This window comes from Aplidium turbinatum, chromosome 7, assembly GCF_918807975.1.
Source record: "Aplidium turbinatum chromosome 7, kaAplTurb1.1, whole genome shotgun sequence".
Classification (NCBI taxonomy): Eukaryota; Metazoa; Chordata; class Ascidiacea; order Aplousobranchia; family Polyclinidae; genus Aplidium; species Aplidium turbinatum.
In genome coordinates, this window is record NC_137478.1 from 27,078,839 (window position 1) to 27,102,033 (window position 23,195).

At 38.6% G+C, this 23,195-nt stretch overlaps 1 protein-coding gene across 1 annotated transcript; it reads right to left on the reverse strand.

Annotated features, from left to right (window-relative positions):
• Positions 1–252: 252 nt before the first annotated feature.
• On the reverse strand, positions 253–21,419 carry LOC145774062 (neutral alpha-glucosidase AB-like). Its single transcript, XM_082585209.1, has 22 exons — positions 21,242–21,419; positions 20,858–20,965; positions 15,302–15,538; positions 14,644–14,832; positions 13,832–13,898; positions 13,310–13,421; positions 12,154–12,352; positions 11,342–11,474; positions 10,630–10,778; positions 9,987–10,097; positions 9,564–9,695; positions 8,388–8,498; positions 7,828–8,011; positions 7,324–7,420; positions 6,811–6,912; positions 6,022–6,217; positions 5,439–5,617; positions 3,751–3,833; positions 3,360–3,473; positions 2,552–2,661; positions 2,174–2,271; positions 253–1,433 (listed from the first exon to the last, which is right to left on the reverse strand). Exons 1-22 carry the CDS (start codon positions 21,262–21,264, stop codon positions 1,324–1,326), a joined length of 2,844 nt encoding a protein of 947 aa, XP_082441335.1. The 5' UTR covers positions 21,265–21,419; the 3' UTR covers positions 253–1,323.
• Between the last annotated feature and the right edge of the window lie 1,776 nt (positions 21,420–23,195).

The window sequence follows — 23,195 nt, forward strand, 5'->3', positions numbered from 1 at the left end:
GACTTCGTAGAGGCTATTGACGCAGGGCCGGTTATCGAGATAAACATGATGAAATTTATGGTTGCCGCCGGGAAATTAATCCATGCCGCTGCATGGAGAGCAGTCCTTGCGATGTGCGCTTGAGCACTGAGCAACGCATTCTGAGAGTCGAGCCAGCGTCGCTTGATTTTGAAGCTTTTTCGTTTATGAAGTCACGGGTACCAACCGCGCTATCGGGTTGCTTTTGTGGCTGCGACTGGTTAAAAGATCCCATCACGTTTTTACTTTTTATTATATCAATCATTGCACACAATACTGCAGACGTTGAATCAATGTAAAAAATGGTTGACTTGCTGTCTGCGAAAACAGACAACCAGACGCGTCAAGATGCTCAACTGCAATCAAAGCAAGACAATCAGTTTCACGGCGGAGTCGAAAATAGGAACAATGGAATTATGATAAACACAACAACGAAACGCAGAGCAGGCCAGGTAAGTATTGCAGCACTTAACAGAGGCGCGTCCAAACGCATGTGCCAAATCGCGCTAGTACGATTGCGACTAAAATGTGGTCTCGGAGAAAAATGGACTTTTGAATGTCTGTCCTATGCCCAGCCATATTAATCCAGCCAGCAAATCAGTTCAAAAATTTGCAGGTTTATTGCCTTGGTTGGCTATATCTGATGAAATGATTTCGTTTGGCCACAAAACACTGGTTGACACAATTTACGAACTCATCTAAAAACATCGAAATTGGACACTGCTAATTGTAACCCAAACAGCAAATCAACCATTTTTTGCATTGATTCAACGTCTGCAGACGCTGATTCAATGTAAAATAGAGTTGATTTACTGTCTTTAAAATAGCTTCACAAAACGCTTCGATAAACTTGTGGAATGAGAATGAAACAACTGCTTATGTTAATATTTGGAGTTCATTGAAAAATTCTGAAAGCAAAGTAGAATATGGTCGAGGTAAAATCGCAAGCAATCACGTGTTGATTTTGTATAAACTGCGTAAAGATGATTAAGTTGGCCAATTGCATGCCTGGTCGCCACTCGTCGAAGTGGAAATATGCTTCTCGTAAGCTTTGCGGTAACAAAAAATAAATCTTTTTGGTGTTTAGTACAGAACAACAGAAAACTTTCAAATTGGACTTCTAATTCACAAAATTAAGTCTTTGAAGCAAAAAAAAAAATGTTTAAAAATCGAAAAAATTCTAACAATCACAAAAAAGAAATTTCACGAAGCTGGCATTTTCCAAATTTTAATTTGGCATCACTAAAACCTTTTGCGGTGTTCAGTCGTTTCAAATGTAGGCCTAACAACCGCGAGTGAGATTGCTCAGCTTAAGGTAATGGACCAGTCTCTTTGCATGTTGACGCCGGGTTTCCGTACGATCAGCAGTCTGCTGCTGGGATCGAAAGAAAATCCTAATGTCGTTTTGAGGTCACCTGAAAAAGCAAATTTCAAAACTTTTGTCAGCGCACAAAGTGCCAAAGTTAAGAACAAGCTAAAATTAGGGAAATCTTTCATTGTGGCGTGAATCGTAATTTCGCCACAAGAACCATAAATGTAGTGAAGCGTGCACGATGGAGTTGAAGCTCGCAAGAATTCTTTTAGCGTTTGACGCCCATTTTCTGACTATGACAGAAAACCGGTTTCCAGTAAAATCCGGTAATACACCAAAAAAGAAACTAAAAACTCTGAAAAAGATCTCTGTAGAGAAGTGAGATGTCCTTCCATAGGTGAACCCTACATTCTCTGGGAAAAGATCTCACTCCGGCCCGTTATAAAATTCCCAGTCACAAAGTGTTCCTTGGACCCTCCGTGTCAACGCTGTGATGACCCAGCACAAGAAAGGATCTAATTAGCCAAATTCCCCCGGTGTTGTGCAGTAATGTGCACGTGTAAAAGTTATTTTATTTACAAATGAACTGTGCAACAACTGAAGTTGAACAAACCACGGTTCACAGTTCGGGTTTTGCCTGACTTAAAGTTATTTTCGAACCGAGAGTAGAAAGCCTCGTTTTTAGTTCAGTCTGGACAGGGTACCACTCTCGCAAAGACTTACACATTTGCTCGCTGATTTTAACAGTAGTTTTCCTTAATAATTGTCAGCAGGTGTTGCTACTAAAAGCTTCCTGATATATTGGCAATTCCTTAAACTGACGTAAATCGATGAAAAACGTACTTGTTTCCAACGTGACTTCGCTCGGGACAACCGAGCCGAAGATCTCCACCCTTTCCAGCCATGATGACGTTTCCCATCTTGCATCGTCATCGATCGACCTGGGCCGTTAAAGGAACGTTTATACTATAGGCACAACATGCATCATCGCATTGTGCAAACTTGAAAATTTGATAAAACTTTCAAACATCTCAATCTGTTTTCATGCAGTTCAGTTCAAGGCTAACCACTTCACGTTAGACAAAATGATGACAGTTTGAACAGTTTTGAACTGACAAGTTTTTGAAACAGAAATCCATTGTCTATGAATGCACATGATCAAGTGTAAGTGTGCCTTTAGATCAGACAGTGCTATAACTTGTTCGGCCTTCATGTACTCACTTGCAAGATAATTTATTGTTTTCAAAAGTTATATTTTTATAATTGTAGCTTCCCTTCCTGTATTCGAAGCTGTGGCCGTCATCCATATAAATCTCGCCTCGAGCGTTTCCCTTATAAAAGCATAACAAAATATTAACAACCTACAATACAAACATTAACATAACAAATCCGCAATCATTGGCTATTGTACACTGAAGACAAGTGACGTGTTGCATCATAGTGACGCAGTAATATATCAATTGCTCACATATTGCGCACGCCACCCATCGCAGATGAGGTACCTCCCATCCCATCGCAGAGCCCTAAACTATGGAACATCTTCATATGTTCCTCCAGCTTATCACAAAACGAAGTAGGCGACCCTTGTTTAAAATTATGTTGAAAAAGAAGCCATGAATTAATCCTCATATCGAGGGTGCGGCCTGTCTGTACAAAGCGACGTTTTCCTCTCCATACCTCGCGGTCATTGGTTAGGTAGAGTCTATGCTCAGAGCTACAAGGTCGCATGGACTATCATTCTGTCAAAAATGTTTAAAAGACTCGATCGAAGGAATGCAGTATGTCGTAGTGCTTTGTAACATAGAAAATTTCAGCGCACACTTAGCAACGTGCCAGGTCTGGAGGAAATAGTTTTCTCTCTCGCTATCTGGGTTGACAATGTGAAGAAATTTAACATGTCGGCAAAGTTCTGATTTCACTATGTCCCTTTCAAGAAAAGGATAAAAACGAAACATGAAAAAAACGATGAGAGTTGGCCACATCTTTCCCTCTATTTTCTACGTCACAAAAATCATTAAAAACGTCTAACCTGGGGGTCTAGGGCAACGTAGAGGGTATAGGGGTCATGGGTCATCAAGGTAGAGCATCGACGAACTCTCAACTTACGTGGTATGATGGTCCCACCACGTTGCAACACTGCAATCTGTGGATGTAAGATTAAAATCATTATGATGGCGTAGTGGTGTACATTAAAGAACTTGCTTTTTATGATGTCACAAGTGGTAATACGCTGAAACAACGTAAAAAGATGATATTTTGTATATTATTCATATATTGTCTAAAATATTTCAACCGGTGTACAGACGTCAAATTAATAGAAAAATGGACTGATTTGCAGCCTGGAAGCATAAACGGTATGGAAGAATAGAAAATGTTAATTTTGGAGGTAATTGACAATATGCAGATGTTGATCAACATACTTTGGATAAAGGAGTGGTAAGAGTTACGATGTCAGGACTGGAGTAGTATTGGTAAGTCTTTGTATCGTACCATCCATCTGTTCCTACATACAAAAACAATAAAAAGGTAAATAAATCAGATGAAAGTAAGGATCAATCCATGCACAAATACGTACTCAGTAATCAGTAATCAAAATACTCAGTAATCAGTAACTTCATCATCATCATAATCCATCGTCGGTTTGTTCCCCACTAGTGGGGGTGGCCGATTGTTTCCGCGCAGCAATTGTCTTAATCCCTTTTCTCCATTTCACCCTGTCCCTTGCATCTTCCTCCTTCAGTCCGACTTTTTTAAACTCATCCTTCACTTGTTGTTTCCACGTTCTTCTTGGACGACCGCGTTTCCTCTTCCCATCCACCTTTAGATCTAGTGCCTTTCTAAGAAAACTTCCTTCCTCCCTCCTTATCACATGTCCATACCATCTTACTCCATTTGCCCTTGCCAGTTGGTCTATGGTCTCTCTCATATCTAGCATATCCAACAATTCTTCAGTCCTTTTTTCCCTTCTCGTTTTCACCCCACACATTGCTCTCACCATTGACCTTTCCGTTCTTCTCAGGATTGCCAGTTCACTCTCTTTCAATACCCATGTCTCGCTACCATATAGCATTGCAGGCCGCACACAGCTCCGATATACTTTTCCTTTCATCCTTAGTGAAAATTTTCTGCCATACAACATTTCCCCACATTCCCTGAACTTTGCCCAGCCCAATCTTGCCCTTGTTGTCACCGCTGCTTCACATCCACCACTTTCATTTATTCGATCACCCAGATAACAGAAGTCTGTCACTGTTTCGATGCCATGGCAGAACTCATCATCATGGCCTTCCACTTCATTCCTTCCTTTACTGCATTTCCCTTAGTAATCTTATAACTTAGTAATCAAAATAACTTAGTAATCAAAATACGCCACCGCGCATCGGTTTTCGGGAAGCTGTCGTGAAATTCATGTAATTTCAGTCATGTCGTTGTTGCGAAAAGTTGCAGGAAAGATGATTTCTCAGACCAAGGACAAAGATTCCTCCAATCAATCAAGGCAGAGGAAATGAATGACAAAGCATTTATTAGCCGTGGCTAAGCCAGCAGACGACAATCATAATGTCATGACGTGTTTGCTGACGTTTTCGGTTTGAATTTCTTCACCAATGCAGTGACCAAGGAGCTCTTCTTGCTACCCCAGAACAGTGGTGGTTTGGGTTAAACTGAGGAAGGCATTACCTTTTCGTTCCCATCCAGACTAGCTACCGCCACAGATTGTACTTTATTGTAAAAACTTAATGTTTTCTTATTGATTCTATTTGAATAAGGACCTTCTGATGATCCTCCTTTTAGGTGAAACAGGCTGTCAAGGGTTTAGATAGTTAATAACTATACTCGATTTAATGTTTTCTTATATGCAGGGGTTGATCGCTTTTCACAAAATGTATCGATAAAGTACAGTCTGTTCTCTTTTATGTCCCACGAAAAATGCCACTTCCTCGATAACGCTGGACTTAGTGAATTAGCTATTACAATCAAGAATGGCGCAGTCTAAAGATAATTATCAACCATTTCTCTTAGTTTACTTCAGGACGCAAGCACAATTACCTAAATCAAACCAACTTGGAAACGAGTCCCATTTTTGGATTTCGACCTTTTGTCACATTACCTGGTAGGTACACGGAAGTGTAGTCAATGCCTGGCCCCACTACTGGCTGCACAAGGAGAGATGGCCCGACGAGGAAAGCTTTGTCATAAGAGAAGAGACTGGTGTCGGTAGGGAACTCGTACCATAGAGGCCGCATTGGAGGAGATCCTGTTTTGTGGGCCTGGTAGAACAGCGTGTACCTGGAAGTCAGAGATTCTGTCTTAACTTTTGATACCATCAGGGTTTAATCGTTTATAGTTATACAAAAAGTAACGAGCATGCAATGGGGCGTGAATTGAATAACGCAATAAACAATATTAATGGTAAAAAGACATGTACAAAGAGCGATTTCTTCGCACACCTAAACGAGTAGCAGTACCAAAGCTGAGATAAAAACGTTGAATTGAAATGGATGGGATTAAGTTTAAGGAAGAAACCTGTCACGTAAGTTAGCAAACAAAATCTGCTAGTGGAGAAAACTTAGGGGTGAGAGTTTCTTGATATTCGAGTTTACACTAATAACGGCAGCATTTCAAGAAAACTACTGCCAACAAAAGTGAAAGAATCGTTGATTGTCAATTTTTTGTGGAGAGTTATAACTCACCAGAATGGCATCAGCTCATAGCGCTCCCGCAAAGCGACGCGGATCGCCTCCTTGTACGTGTTTTCAAACAGCCACGGCTCGCGTCGGGCAGTGTCGATGTGCGCATGCGCACGCACAAACGGTTGGTACACCGCTGTTTGGTACCAGCGAGTCAGCAACTCAGGGTCAGGGTTGTTGAAGAATCCACCGATGTCGGCTACAAGTTAAGACAGACCCCATCTTTAGTCAGTTGAATGTTGATGCTTATTTATAGAATACCAGTTTGACAGGTGACAGCAATAAACCTTGGTGGGTTGAAGTAAATGACAAACTTTGTTTCTGGAGCATTAGTTCTAAGTTTGTTACTGCCATGACCCACCACTGGGTCAAATGGTGAATCCGTGGCACATAAATATTTCTTACAAAAACATTTCAACCATACAAACCAGCCAATCTCGGCAAAACACAAAGATTCTGATTATTTTTACCAAACGGAGACTTCTTGAACCAACAACATTGCTCCGGTGGTCCATCTAGCAGCTTATGGTCGATTTTATGTAAGAAGGATTGCTTGTGGTTCAAAATCAAACAGAGAAGAGAAAATACTCGAACTGCATTTAAAGATAGAATTTGATAAACCGGTCATCGTCTTTTACCAAATATGTGATCACCAAACTAGGGAATAACAATGTAGCCTTGGGCGCTGTTAGTTAGAAGTGGTTGTTTAAATACGGTTGTATTAATACGTTGTTTAATGGGTAATCTGGTTGTTTAAATACGCAAAATGAACGTTAAGCAACATCAACCAACCGCCACTGTGTGCAATTCCGCATAAGCTTATGGTGAGAAGCATAGGGATGCTGTACTCAAGGTGGCCCCAATCCGCAGTGTTGTCTCCAGTCCAAATGGCACCTGAAGCAACGTAATATCATCGAACACATCTAACATTGATTCTGAAGGTCTCCAAATGCTACACGTGTCCAACCGAGAACTTTATACCAATAAGTACATATGGGCGAAAGGGCGATACTATAAGATAATAAGTAAGGCAATTTTTTGTGGAAGAATAAATAAAGTAAAGCTCTGAACTGTGCTTTGTGTGGGTTTGGAACAACTTCTTTTACAACTCTATCTATTTTATTGAAAGCCATACCGTTGCGAATCTGAAACCTTATGCTTTTAAATCAATTCGAGATTTCTAAAATCACCTGCTGAAAAAACTTAAATCTACCATTTTTAGCATGTACAAACTGAGTTGTAGCTACCAGAATATGATACCAGTGAAAGGTCACGGGATGCAAAAGCTTGAAGAAACCCACTCACCATATTTTTGTGTGCCAACAAAGAAAGCTCTGGACAAGACAAAGCTACGCTCACTACCGCCAGACCTTTCAATCTGTCCTTGCACTGTTGATGCCATCTAAGCAGACACGATGACTTTTGAGTTGAAAGTTCGTAGTAATAATTATTTTATGGGTGGTTGCTTGACTCGAAGAACAATAGTTTTTGGTCCTTTACAGCTTCCAACTTATGTTTTACTCAAAATCTAGTGATAATAAGTATTAATCCATGCTGTATTGTGCTTGCCATTGATGCACGTTATGGAAGCTTTCCTTGTTATATAGATACTAAAGTAAACCTACTACAAAGAAGGTTAGTGTCACTCTCAAAAATTATCTGGCAGTAATAAAATTTAGTAAGATAAAGCAGTGTTAAAAATTATATCAAATAATCAACCTTCTTATTAAGCTAAAGAGTACACAGGGAAATGCCAGATTAAAATAAACATATTAACTTATCTGAAACCTTCTATCATAACACAAACACCTGCAAAATCCCGTACAAGTTATGCACGTGCCTATGCTCCCAGCCGCCGCCATGTTGGATATCCTTGTGCATCGTTATCTCAGGTCCGTTGAAGACGCTTGGCTCGTTCATGTCATTCCAAGTGAAGAGATTTAAGGTGGATCCCCTATACACGTCGGGAGTGAACTGATTCGCCCACCATTGTCTGGAAAAGGGTGAAAGTATTTTGAGTTTATTTTAATTGAACTTTTAGTTTATTGTTTTGGACAACGCTCGTTCAACGATGTGAATTGTAGAAGCAAAGACGCAGGTGGTATTTCATAGCTTTGCTGACGTTTCGTACACTTTGTATGTGTCATCTTCAGAGAATGTTTTGGATTAGCGAATGAGTATTTTTGCAAAAGTACAAGACCTATTATCAAGAACATAACAACTACGAAAAAAATCACCATGAAAACACTGAGGCTGAATATTAAACAGAGCAAAATAACATTCTGTAAAAAAAGAAGCTGATGTTTAGTAATTGGTAGATTCCTTCCACTGTAACTACAGTTAGACATTAGAACACAAGTCATGCCTACCGGACTTCGGGCAAGGTGAAGTCAAGATATGCCGAGTCCCCAGGCCAACACCACCCTTTGAACTCATGGCCGTTCCTGTCTTTGATGAAGTAGCCCTTGGCTTGCGCTTCACTAAACAGTGAAATAGCGTACCTTTATACTGACCATCACCAGGTTTTTATTGTGCGCCCATTGCGACTACATACAGCGAAGACCTACATCTAATCATTGAGTTAGCTGAATTTTGTGTGGAATTAGACTAAAAGTAATACTACCTTTACTAATTTTAAGCAAATTTATCAACAATTCATGAGTTATAAATATTAAACAATTAAACATAACTGTCACAATCAATATGTAAGGCCTCGCGTCGGGCTGCTTTGCGTCTTGACAAAATGTGCTGTTTTCATTATGGAATTTTGAGCGATGTGTTATTATCGGGTATTGACCTAAAGTAACCTCTGATGACGAAATCTGTATTATGTAACGTGTTTTCTACAACCTTCGGCCCTACGTGACATTCTTTAGATTTCTTTAAACTTGCTTGTTTATGCCACTCAATGCTACGTGACCGACGATGAGTTCGTGTGATGCAACACTCCGTAACCTTCTCGAAGTTACTGGACTGAACAACCAACTATATAAATAGTGGTGTAGTTTGTGTAATGTTTATTATTATTATTATGGTGATTATTATGAGTTGATTATGAGAGTTGTGCTATGAGTTGTGGATTGGTAGTTGATGCAGAAATTAAAGTTATTTGAGAAGCCGTTCGTTAAAGTTCTTCAAGAAGTCAGATTATCATTTCACTAGTAGAATTATTCGACATTTAATTGACTGCTTTTCGGTTTGACCCATTAAACTACGTCATTGAACCTTTCCAAGTCTTTTTCCTGGTAAGAGATAGAAAGAAATCGTGACAATAACTAGTAGCTACAACTGCTACATGATAGAAAAATTAAACAATAAATGCTATTAATATTACAACAAGGGTTCAAAGACAAGCAGAGCGAATTACATCATATTCAGTTTAACAATAAGTGAATTTGATGATAGAAAATTTAAACAGTGAAGAGATGAATCGATTTAGGACTAAAAAATTAGAAACCGTTTTAAACATAAATAATATAAACATGTTGTTTTCTTTTCTCAAAGTACAATAGTTGAAATCAGGGGTTAAAAAACGTTTGAATTACCGATAAATATGGTACTTAGAATCCACTTTAATATGAGGGTCGATGATAGTCACCATCTTCCGCCCTTTGGCAGCAAGAGCGTTTTGCATCGCGACAGGATTTGGAAACTTCGCATCGTCCCACGTGAAGTATCTACAAGAAACGCAGACGACAATGGGTTCGGTTTTGTTAAAAATCTAAAACACAAAGCCGCAGCTCATGGCATCAAGCAGTAGCTTGGTGACCAAGGCGTTTGGTGAAGGCAAAGGGAGGACATATTGAAAAATAAGAGTACATTTTGTTTATTCATACTTTTTTTGTGTTCTTCTTTAAATGTGTAAATTGTTTTCCTGTTTAGATGAACTGTTATTTCAATAAATGTTTGTCTACACTTGGTATGATCACCCTGTAGTATTGTAAGGCTGTAAGTGCAATCGCTATTACCTTTTACCATCCGTATGTTCTATATCAAGCCACAAGCAATCGTAAGGAATGTCGTTTTCATCAAAGCTTTGGTCGACTGCTTTCACGTCTTCCTCGTCTTTGTAATTCCACCTGAATGGTGACAAACGTATAAAAATGCCATCATAGTTAAACGATAATTTCCGTGCTGCGATGAAGTTAAGCATTGTATGGGAGAAATTACCAACAAATACTGAAACATAAATGTAGTTTCAAAAGCTTTCTGTCGTGAAAACCAGGGCTGTGAAGTCGGAGGGATTTTGACATGTCCGGAGTCAGAGCCGAGAAAACAGGCCGATTCCGACTTTATACAAAACAATAAAATTTTTGTTCCCAATCTTTTTTCAAAGTGTTGTTTCTTGTATTGTGCAGTAAAAGTTTACCATAAAATAGAACTGTTTGTTCTTGTAACTTTTACGAAAGTCACGGTTTCAATTTCAATCACAATTTAAGTGAAATTAAATTAAAAAAAGTAAAAGCAAAAATTAAAAAAATCTGGCAACCCTCAAAAATCTGGCAATAGTGAAGCCGGAGTCGGCCAGTTATTAACCGAAGAGTCGGAGCCGTAGGCTATATTTTTTCGCCTGACTCAACAAACAAAATAAAACGTAAAACAGCCTCATACCTGCTTTGGTGATAAGCCAGTGCCCACTTCGGTGGTAGGTACGTGGTGCCAGTGAGCTTCGTGTATTGACGCATGACGTCACTCGGAGAAGGGCCAACCATAAAATAAATATCAACAACACCGCTTTCGGACATCCAGTGCACGTTCACCTGAGAACAGTCGGTTGCGATTTTGGTACTAGGAAAGGAAATTAAGTACCGGGCGCAATATAGAGCCTTGTTGAACCCCAATGAAGTAAACCAAAGTATGGGACTGAGAAAAGCAAACTAGGCTTACTGAACCCAAGCTGGAAGACGTTGTGAAGGAAATGGGCAGGTGGCCAGGATGGGGATATTTCGACCAGTATTTACGGTCTGGGCATTAAAATTGAACTAAGATAAAAAAGATTGCGGTGGTAATTACGAGATTCACACTGTGTCTTCGATGCTACAATTGGAGATCACCATTCACTCACTTAACATTCGCTAACAATGAAATCATCGTACTCGGCTTAATAAGAAGGATAACTATGAATTGTACAACTGTACATTAATGGTTTTTGGGTTGTAAAGGTATTGTACATATCGTGGCCCATAATAGTGATATAACACTTTAATCTGAAAAAAGATACAAACAAAAAAAATTGTCGTTGCAATTGAAAAAAAAAACACTTTATCTCATGAACATTTTTTAAAACCTCCAAAACAACATTTAAAGAATGCAACTCGTTTACTTCAGGAACAGCATCTTTTCCAGCAAAGTAACCATAGACAGTTCCAAGCACTCCTTTGTTATCCTCGCTAGAGTCAACATCAACCCAGGTCTCAGCTGAGTTCAACCACAAGAGACCGACAGTTCGCTTCCCGCTGAAAGCAACCAAAAGTGATCAGTGATTCTGTGCACGGCAAATCAAGTTTTATTCTCTACTTAGTGATCAAGAGAGAGATTAAAGGATGGCAGTTCAACTCTCGGCACATGCAGTTGAGTGAGCGATTTGAAGAAAAACTTGTCAAAACAAGTCAGAGATGAACAGTTAGAAATAGCGAAGTACTTTAGCTACATAGGTTGTATTAATACTTTAGCTACATTAATCCGTCAACATTGCTGGACTCTCTCACATAGTTAATTGAAGACTTGCGCAGAATAGGCAGGAGCAAACTACAAAAACTCCTTTTTCAATTCAAAGATAAAACTGTGATAGACCTTTCATCGTATTAGTCACGATGACTACTTCTTGCATTCATAGTTAAAACAAAAGAGGACCAGCGTCCAGCAAGACAGATAATACCGTAGATATTTCTAAACTTCCTTAATACCGGTAACACATATTTTGGGTTTTCGACGTTCAGCCAGCTTGCATCGTCATCTAGTGTAGGCTACTTAAGCTTAACTTTGCCCGATAGTTAATCATAAATTTGCGTTGATACGGGCAAACAGGATGTCAAAATCATGTCGATGATAATAGGTATGGTCATACACATTCTCCAGTAAAGTTTTACGCAAAATATTTTACAGTATTTCAGCAGAACATCTATATTTTCTTACTTATGACCAATCATGAACGGTATAGATCCATACAGTGCTGCCCTGCTATCCAATTCATATTCAAACACATCGAGATTATAAAGACGATACGGCTCTGCACCAACCGTCGATTTCAAAGCGAGGCGCTCCGCGTGCTCCGGGACGCCAAAAACATGCGCAAAATTGATGAAGGAAGTGTCCAGACCGATAGACTCTGGTCCTAGGAAGAACAATTAATTTTTGAAGTTAAATGTTAAAACTTCAACTTTGGCGGCTTATCTCGCTTAAAGACAGATGCCCCACACATCAAGTTCCATCACTAAGCAGGCGTGATGAAGTTTCAAAGATGGTAGACAACACATACTATGTGAGAGTGCTCATTGATTGTGATCAAGTAGTTGCTGTTAGCAAAGTGTATCACATACTGAATTGTGATTATATTATCAGCAGAGGTGTCAGAATAACAATTTTAGACTGGGATTTACCGAACAACTGTATGCCCGACTCTGTTGGGGTTAAGAAAAAGGAATTATCCAGTCGACATAATTTCTGGACTGTGACAAAAAAGACCTGCATCTAGTCAGTTTTTTAAGTAAAAAACTAGCACGGAAATGAGATAGGCTTTATGTAGATGCGTTTGGCAAACTATTGGTTACCCTGTGAAACTCTCTTCCACTGAAAATGCGAAATGGAGTTAGACATTCAGTTATCTTGCAACCTCTTAGAAGCTCAGATTTCCATTAACACTTTTACTGCCACGCTTTTTTTGATGAAATTTTCAGAATTTAGCTTGAGCAAAGGCTTTGATTTTGAACTGCTGTATTTTGAGAACGGTAATTGCTAGAAAAAAAATCAAAAAATGAAAGTTGTTGCATTTTCAACAGTCTTTTACAGTATGTTTACAAATTTTGTGTATTTTCTTCTAAAAATGCCTTAAATGACTAAAATTTCTGATAAACTACAAAAATTCTGTGTTTTTTTGATTTTTTTTCGCTTCCGTTTAGATATCTGAAAAAAATCTTCAAACTGCGATAAACTTCACCGGTAGATGTCAGGCAAGTACTATGCTTGCCGCACAAAGGTTGTCAGTTGTCACGGAGATATTGACGCGTTTTGCGAAGAACGGGATATACTTCACTTTGCACAAAAAATAACTTAAGAAATGTAGTCTGCTAACCTCGTGGTTTGGTATCCTCATGTGAATTAAAAGTTTCCTCCCACATCCCTGGAAGATCATTTGCATCCACCTTTTCTTCCTTCTGGTCTTCATCAATATTCGCATCAACTTCCTGCATAGATGCAGAGCAAAGAGTTGATTGAACACCATTTGTTATAGTATAGACACAGCATTGAACAAATCATTGCTTTACTTCTTTAAAATCTTTAAAAAGACAAACTTCCATTACAAAGCTTTGCACAAAGAATCAAATTTTTAAGACAGTAGGAACAACAAACAATCTTAAAAATATTTTAAGAAACAGAAAAGTCCTTACTGCAACAACACAACGATATACACGTCACTTAACTGACTTAATGATGTTTCAAGTGTTACTGTCCTCTGCAATGAATATCTCAATCAAAATCTCACAGCCTGAATAAGTTATTGAAGATTTGTAATTGAATCATAATCTGCATCATCACAAAAGTACAACTCAGTGACACCCACATCATTCTTGTTAAGAGTTTTACAAGTTATTACCTCGGGAAGATTTTCGTTTTTTGCTTCACCATCTTTGACTTCATCAGAAATGTCTGATTTTTCTTCCCTATACCAGAAAGAATGACATTTGATATTATATGACTGAGAAACTTTCTTCACAAGGAGGTGGGTGGGAAGAGAAAATGAGGACAACCAATTAGAACAAAGAAAAAAAAAACAGGTGAAGAATGAGGCAGACTAAAAGGGTAAGATGAAGAAAAGGGGTGAGGGCAATCTCTGCGAGAAAAGAATCCGCTACCCTCACAAGTAGGGACAAACCGAATTTGGATGAGGATAGAAAAAATTGGAAAAGTAGTAAATCAAATAAAGGTGCACATGCTATTAGCATGAACCGCAGTAATTCAGGGTGGAACAATTATGATGATTGATGACACAGGTATGGCTTGATTAAAACACATCAGAGTAAGCATATCATATATTTCAAGATAAATTTCTATCATATCAATAAGCTTGGTGTCTATACTCTATGTGGTCAAAGTGTAGCCTACACATCTGAATCGGTAGACTAGACATGAGTGATACTTTCTCAGGTCACACCAAAAACTCTTTAAAAGTGGTCATGAATCTTACACCTGCTTGGCACTCAACAAAAGTATGATTCAGGGTAATAAATGTACTAGGCTGCGTTTGCATAGTTACACTAACAGTGCACCGCCTGCTTAATGGAGTGCCAGGAGCAATGTATCTTTGCAGTGGATGCAGCACTACATAAAGCCATATTATTTTTATTTCAGCCCTCTTTAATGACATAAATAAAATGAAACTATTCAGCAAGAGAAACAACTCATCACCTTTTTTCTGTTCTCTTGCGAAGATGTTCTATGTTCAGAAGGTTACGAGAATTCAAACTTAAAATGGGTTCATTGGCATCAAAAACATCCAGTCGAAACCGCTGACATGAAATCTTGATCTTTATATTTGAGTTGTCAGTAAGAGTTAATATCACTGTCTGATTGGAGGCATCAGCATTTACGACAAACCTGAATAATTTACAATATACAGTAATATAACTCAAACAATTTTTTTCAGTCCTCAAAATTTAATTGTCATGAAGCTAGACCAATAGTGTTTCCAAGTCTAGTCTACAATTAAAATACAAATGTTGAAAATTGCAGATTAAATAAACGTTCATATGTAACACAATAAATGTGGGTCTGCTACTATTCGGTGAGTCCGATTCGGTGAGTCTGATTCGGTGAGTTTCTAACCTCTAACCCCTAACCCTAAAACGGCAATGATAATTAGGCTACGGTACCCAATAACTTAAAAAAAAAATTGAAAAAATTCCCCGTTAAGGGATCAGACTCACCGAATCGAACTCACCGAAACGGGCCAATGTGAATAAATGTACATGTAACTTTTTGATATAAGCTTATGCACACATATATTGAAGAAAAATAACTGAAATGTTGCAGTTAAAAAAAAGTGAACATCCTAGTTTGTTCATACTTTTGAGTTTTAACATCTTCTATTGTATCTGGTACTTCATAGCGAGGCTTTAATGGTAACGCTTCATTTATTTTTACTCGCAACATTCCATCTTCAAGGGCAAATATATCCAAAATGAACGGATGCTTATTTTCAGTATTTGTTATGTCCAAGGTTACATGATTTGAACTCGGACTTCGCAAAGATTCAAAGTTGACTACGTATGGTGTTGTTGTTGGATTATAGTTTCGTTGACGTCTAGAAAACACAATCAAAACAAAACTTATAGATAAGTTATAATACAACATGTTAAAATGTTTTAAAGTCTTGTAAAAAAAATATATTATACTACTGTATATCTATAACAACTCACATGAAATTTTATGTTTTACTCAATAACCAATTATTTTAAAGATTATCTTAAAAACCTGATTGTCGACTGCATAGCCAAGTGGTCAGAGCCCTGGTTGGCCATTTAAAGTGCCGGTTCAACACCGATCAAGAGCATGTGTCTATGGCAAGACACTTAAGACATGCATGCCTGAAGGTGGTCACTGGTCACACATATTGGCTTTCTTGTCTTCCCGTTCACCTTATTTAAAATTCAATGGCGAATAGTGATGGTCCAGGGATTAATGAGCATTAGCATGAACATGTTTAAGCTATGTGCATCTATGATCTATGAGGTAAATTATTTCAAGCATTTATTACAATTACATGTATGTACCGTATAAAAGTTGCTTAGTTAGTCTGTGGCTTAAATAATTTTCAACATAGCTGTTTTTGTAATGGATATTTGGATGTATTAGAAAATATACAATATAATTGGCATCATATTTGAACTATTTATATTTAAATATGTTACGCTTGTAGGTAAACGTAAAGGAATTGAAAAGAGGTCTCAACACGAGTAGAGCTAGAATGAACTAAGGACAAATCATTGTGTAGCTACCAAGAAGTCCTGCTGCCGTAATTACCAACTACTCACAGCCACAGGGCGGCACGACGTAATCATGTGCACGTGACCCAGTGCAATGCACTAGGCAATGACCATAACGCAAAATAAACGTTACTAACTGTATCACTCCTCCCTTATAAATTAACACTTAGCAGTAGAAATAAAACATTACAGCTAAGGGAGGGTGATACTAACCAAGTATCCACGACTTAACATACACAATATATATAGTGCTTCTGACAGATCACTGCAATAATGGTCGTATTACAATTAGGGTCAGAAGCACATACGACTAACAAACGTATTGACTAAGCCTGATAAAAATCAGGTTTGCGTCTGTTTCGAACTGGATAGCGTCTCTGTGGGACAGCTTTACTATGCCCAGAGTGTTCATTGGTATCGGTCGGTTCGGAATCTTTCTTTGGACTTGGTGCAACCTTAACTTTACTTGAATCGGAAAAATCACTTTTACTTTCAGTTTGAACGTTGTGAAACCTGGGTTGAAGTTGATTTATGTGTCTCTTCCAAACACCTCGTTCCGTTCGTACGTTGTACAGGACACGTCCCCGTCTTTTAATTACCGTACCCGGGAGCCACTTCGAACCAGATGCATAGTTTCGAGCATAAACTAATGAACCTTCTTCATAGCTTCGCTTATGAGATGCAGGTTCTTGTTTTGAATTACTCTTTTCCTTTGGCGAGAACAAGGAAAAATAGCGTTTTCGGCTGGCGCCCATGAAGAACTTCGGCAGGAGTCTTCCAGTCGAGGCATGGGTGTGGTGTGCTTCTGTACGTTGTGACTACTAAGAGATGAGCATTTTGCTTGCTCACTTCTCCCTTATAGTTTTTTTTCCATCGCGCATCGCGCAGCAGCGCAGCTTATCATTGTCAGGTAATCTTCTAGGCCAACCGTCCTGGATATACGACAGAACTAATTTTAAGACCGGATCGTGAAACGTTTTTGTTTTAAGCTCGTTCGAAGTTAAGGGTAAACCGTCCATGGTTTCCTCTACAGAATGCAAAACCTTTGCATTCTCTCTCTCCTCGTTTTCGTCGAACGTTTTGTCTAACCCCATAGGCAATCTAGACAGTCCATCTGCATTACCATGTAGATTAGTTGGTTTGTACTGAATATCATATTGATATGCCATTAAGGTAATAGCCCATCGTTGAAGACGCTGAGCTGTTAGGACTGGTAGATTCTTTTTTGGTGAGAAAATCGAAACTAGTGGCTTATGATCCGTAATTAAAGTAAACTTCCTACCGTACAGGTATTAGTGAAACTTCGTTACTCCATAGATGATAGAGAGCGCTTCTCGTTCAATTTGTGAGTACCTCTTCTGCGTTTCACTCAAAGTTTTCGATGCATGGGCGAGTGGACGTTCCACAACATCGTGCTTCTGCATCAAAACTGCTCCTATTCCGTACTGGGATGCATCGGTGGCTAGTATGAGTGGTTTGCTCTCATCGTAGTGACTTAGCGTGGTTGCATTGATCACGTCCTCCTTCAGTTGTTGAAAAGCGAGTTTGCAATGTTGTGTCCACCTGAACACTGCTCCTTTCTTCAACAAAGAATTTAAAGGTTTTGCCTTGTCTGGAAGATCTGCTATAAAACGACCATAATAGTTAATTTTCCCTAAAAAAGCTTGAAGTTCTTGAAGGTTCTGCGGCTGGGGTAATTGTTTTATTGCTTCGACTGATGTGCTCGACGGTCGCTTGCCGTCTTTGTCGATTATATGACCAAGATATTCAACCAAATCCTTGAAAAATTCACATTTTTGTACTTTAACACAAAACCCATACTCGCTTAAACGATCCATAAGCTTATCTAAGTTATTCCAATGATATTTTTCTGTCGGTCCCGTAACTAAGATATCATGTAGATATGCTGCTACACCAGGGATTCCCGAAATCATTTTATCCATGCAACGTTGAAATTGGGCTGGGCTTGCCACACCGAAACACATACGATTGTATTGGAAAAGACCAAAAGGTGTGTTTATGACACAAAGTTTTTTTGCTTTGTCATCAAGCTCTAATTGCAAGTAAGCATCCGACAAGTCAATTTTAGAAAAGTACTGACCTTTTCCCAGCGATTCCAGCAACGTGTCCAACGTCGGCAACGGATGTTGATCCACTTGTATTTGCTGGTTCAGTCCCTTGAAATCGCCGCAAATTCGTATACGACCATTTGCTTTCGACACCGCTACGATCGGAGCTGCCCAGTCGCTATAATTTATTGGCTGCAAAAAGTTGCGCTCCACAAGTCTGTCCAATTCTTCTTTGATAGCTTGCTTTTTGGAAAATGGAATTGGTCTTGGTTTGGAAAAAACGGGCTTTGCTTCCGGTTTTAAGTGTATAGAAACTTTTGTCTTAACACATTTCCCAAGATCAGACGAAAAAACTCTGGAAAATTTGCAAGTTAAAGCTGAAACTTGCCTTTCCCTCTGCTTTAGTAAGGATTCTTCTGTCTGCTGAACTTGTGAAGATACGAGATGTTTTTTCTTGTCTGAAACTTGATCTAACACCGAAATACCCTGACTGGTCAAGCCAAAACTGTCACTCCAGTCTAGACCCATTAGGTTTGTGCCTTTGTTTTCATTTAGTACGATTAACTTCATCCTTGACTTTAGTTGACAACCTATTTTAACATTTACGAAGCATTGACCTTTAACATGCAAAGGCCTACCACCATAAGCATGTAGTGAGGTTTCTGATGGATAGCACGTGGGAGAACCTAACTCGTGGTATCCATCTAATCCAACCATGGAACATGTTGAGCCAGTGTCCCACTGGCACGTGAACAGTTTGCCGTTAACTTCGGCACGGATCCAAGTTTGCTTTCCGATGCGTTGGTAAGCTTTTGAGTTCCGCTTTTCCTTCCATGGAGGTGTCTTTCGAATTTGGTTGCAACTGCTTACATGGCCTATAGCTTCTACTCGGTCTTTCTGCTGGCGTTGTAACCCCTTTTCCTGGCACACAGATTTGATGTGCCCTTTTTTTCCGCACTTGTAACACACGTAACTTTTGAACGGACATTCACCCTTAGAATGTTTAGAAAAACAATCCTGACATGACTTCCACGCCTTGCGACCTTGAATTGTGGACCCAACTGAAGGCTTCTTTCTCTTCTTAATGTAGGTTGCGGACATCTTATTAACGACAACTGCTTCATCTGATGCCCCTTCCTCTCTTAGAATGTTATCGGTTTGCACAGTTCTGATATAAACTTCAGCTTTGTTGAGAACATCATCAAGTGAAAAATTTAAATTCGTCAAACATTGACGCCTGACTTCAGGGTGCGGGGTGTTTAATACAATAACATCTCTAATCTGCTCGTCGACATAGCTGAGATGATTGCACTGCTCACTTTTGCATATAAACTCACAATTTTGAGTAAGCCCTCGTAAAGTTGCTGTCCAATCTTTATAAGACTGACCCACTTGTAATTTACAGTTGTAAAAACTATGGCACGCTGCTTGAACATGGATGGTTTCTTTAAAGTGCGATGCTAACTTATCTGAAATTTGGTTGAACGATTTATCACATACGTTTTTGTCACCAAAAAGATTCTCAATCAAGCTATACGTCTCGGGTCCAACCCAGGATAACAAACATGCCTTTTTCTTGTCATCAGTTGCAACATTGTAAATATCCATGTGATGCAAGAACCTTTGCATACACTGTTTCCATTTTTCCTTATCCTGGTTGAAACTTTCAAACTTTGGCGCTGATTTGTTGGTTTGCATTCGACTAATGTCATTTAACGTTGATAAAAACTGTTCCTGCTGTTTCTCCATTGTGGCTAGCATTGCTTTGACTGTTTCTTCCATGACTAATTTGTGCAGAAACCACTGCGACAATGTAATAATCTTCTCACTTCAGAAAACTGCCACGTAGATTCTATTTTACTTCTGACACCACTGATTGCAAAACGCAAAACGTTTGATTGCAAAACATTACTAACTGTATCAAAATATTAAAGAGCTGGTGTACAACTCTCCGCCCTGATCAAAAATGCCACGACATCATAGAATTGAATTAATCAAAAAGATAAGGTGAAGTAGCTGTTTTGTGTTTTGACTACTTTCTTTACCTTTGCTTTACCGGTAACCCTTACCTAACCCTGAAGATTAGGATTAGAAAATAATAGTGAAGTAAAAGGAATGTATTCATAAACAGCTTTCGCTTGGTTGAATGATGTTCAGTGTTTGCTTTCTTCACCCTATATATCTTAGTCGATTCCAATCTTTGACGTATTATTCACACTATACCATTTACGACCAAGTGGAGACTTGTACAAATGTACACCAGCTCCAATATTTATATACCGTAGGCTATACAGTTACAGTTAAATAATATCATGACAACGATGCTAAAATAAACAAACTTATTTTTGGCAATTTTGCAGAGAATGTTGTGTTTATGTAAGGTAAAATTTTAGGAATCATGCAACTGTGTGCTATTGCCCTTGCTATTACCTCAACTTTTTTGAATTATGAGATATATTGCTAAGTAGCCTACCTAAAAAGTACACCAAACTAACATCAAACACATCCAAATCGCAGGCGGCTTTAAAATAACAAACTTCAAAAACTCTACCGGTACTGAAAACTTACCGACAAAAAGCGCTTTGATCACATCGTTTAAAGTCATGTGGTTTAAAAGCTTCTGTTCCTTTATTTCCAATGGTAAACAAAAGAGACGCAACAAATACAAGATTGAACCTAAACAGCATTCTATCTTAATAATCACTGATCAAGTTAACATGTACAGTATGCCATAAACCAGAAAAAACGTTAGGCCTATCACAAAACATGCTACGTAAGTGATGAAGGATCTTTTACATTTGAAAAATATCACTGAAATAAAAAGTCTATTCATTAAGGATAGTGTAAATTTATTGTAAAATTTAGGTTTAAAGCTATTTTGCATTTTAACACCTGCAGTGATTCTTAATTACCAGTAGACTATGTCCACAAAAAGTCCACATTAGCCCTTACCTTTCTTGAACAAATAAATTCATAGTGGAAACAGTTATAAACCAATGTACGGAATACTATGAAAGAACATAACTTTAACATTAACAAAACAACATCAAAGTGACTCCGTTGTTGAACCAGACTTCTACATACCACAGTAAAGTAAACAATTTCAGTACAACAAATAATATTTCACAAATTTGCCACTGATACTGGCAGTGACTGGCAGCTGGCCTGTTTGGAACTTAAACTTCCGGTAGTGTGCGAAAATATAGAGTGACTTATTTTGGTGACCATTGGAGCAGAACAATCGTGCAAATCATGTCATCCTGTGTAGACCTGGTGCAAGCACAGTGAGTAAAAAAAACTTTTATTCCGTCTGTTACGAGAATAGTACGGTACAATGATACACAATACAAATTTTATAGCACCATAGTAATTTAGATACCACAACAGACAGGAAGCAGCGAAAGATTAGGCTATATAGGGTCAAAATAGGAAATATATGGGCTGACCCGAAAAAAATTGCAAGAAAACGTTTTATTGGTTTTTCCTTTGGCTTAACCTCAATAGAACAACATATGAAAAGTTTTCCAAGATTTGAGCATCACAAAGTCTGAAACATGACGTCATAAAAAGTGGCCTATTGCAGGTAAAAAATCTCTCTGGACTGTCAATTGTGAACCAACATAGCTGTTTATCCATAATTTGTTGACAATGAATTTATAAAATAAGTGTCTAGTGTTGCTATTTTTCCATTTTAATAGAATATAGATAGATTTTGCTTGTGTACAATTAATATTATGACGTCATTATTATGTCATGATGCCTGTAAGAGATAGCCGCCTCTAAGCAAGCAGTTTCACTGAGCGATTGTTACTAGGGTGGGCTGAAAAAATTTTTTCTAAAAAAATTCCCTTCCAAAAGCCTGGCAAATGGCCTAAAACTGGTTTGGGGGTGTTGCCCGCTAAACTGGTCGAGCCCGGGGCCGATAAAGGTCACGGAAAGGTCAAATTTCATAAAATTGCCGTAACGTTTGAACCAATTATGATAGAAAGGTGAAACTGGTCTTAAAAGATGCAGTAGGGCAAAGTTTTTATCTGTTGTAAGACTAAAGTCTTATCTATCTTCTTCAGAAATAGAAATATTTCCAAAAAACTGCTTTTTAGAGATTTGAGACACTAAAATATGGAACAAAACTTGTAATTTAGTGAAGTTGATCAAGACAGGTAGCTACACTGTGCAAACGTGAACTTATATAATGCTATAGAAAATTAGGTAGATAGGAATGATCAACACAATGTACAGTAAGCGTGAACATCCAGGTCAATCATCTGTTCTCTTCCTACCAATGATCGATATGTACCCCGGCGACAAAACATGTATTCTAGCCACACTTGACTTCACCTGTAAGCGCGCAATAAGGCACAACATTCCACCTGTTATAATTTTTGATCAGCCATTATTTTGGAAGGCTTCTGAGATTGTTAACGATGTTGAAGGCTCAAGTCCACTAAAAGAAATTGTCTTGTTACTTGGTAGTTTCTATACACTCATGAATCTGTTGGGTACCGTAACAATCTATGGCGAGAATGCTGTGGTACACATGATGAAGGGAAAGGCTGTGCAGCGTGCGCTTTGAGGACATCTCCTAGTAGACCATAGTGTCTCACCAACCAAATTGTCTCAGAGATCATTGAATGTGACCCAGAGTTTGAGATTTGCCTGCGTGAACTTGAGCAATTATACAAACTGAGGAAGATATTATAGATGTCGCCACATTATCCAGATCAGCGTGCACGGATTTGCTTGCTTGTTCAGTTTCCGCAAAGAAATACAAGTGGTCTGAAATTTCGAAAACTAGCAAGCTTTGGTTGAACTATCAGCGGATGTTGGGAATTGTCCGAGAACTTATCGAGGCCGATCGCACTGGATCATGGGAAATGCATCTCCATAATGGAGATGACTCCATACC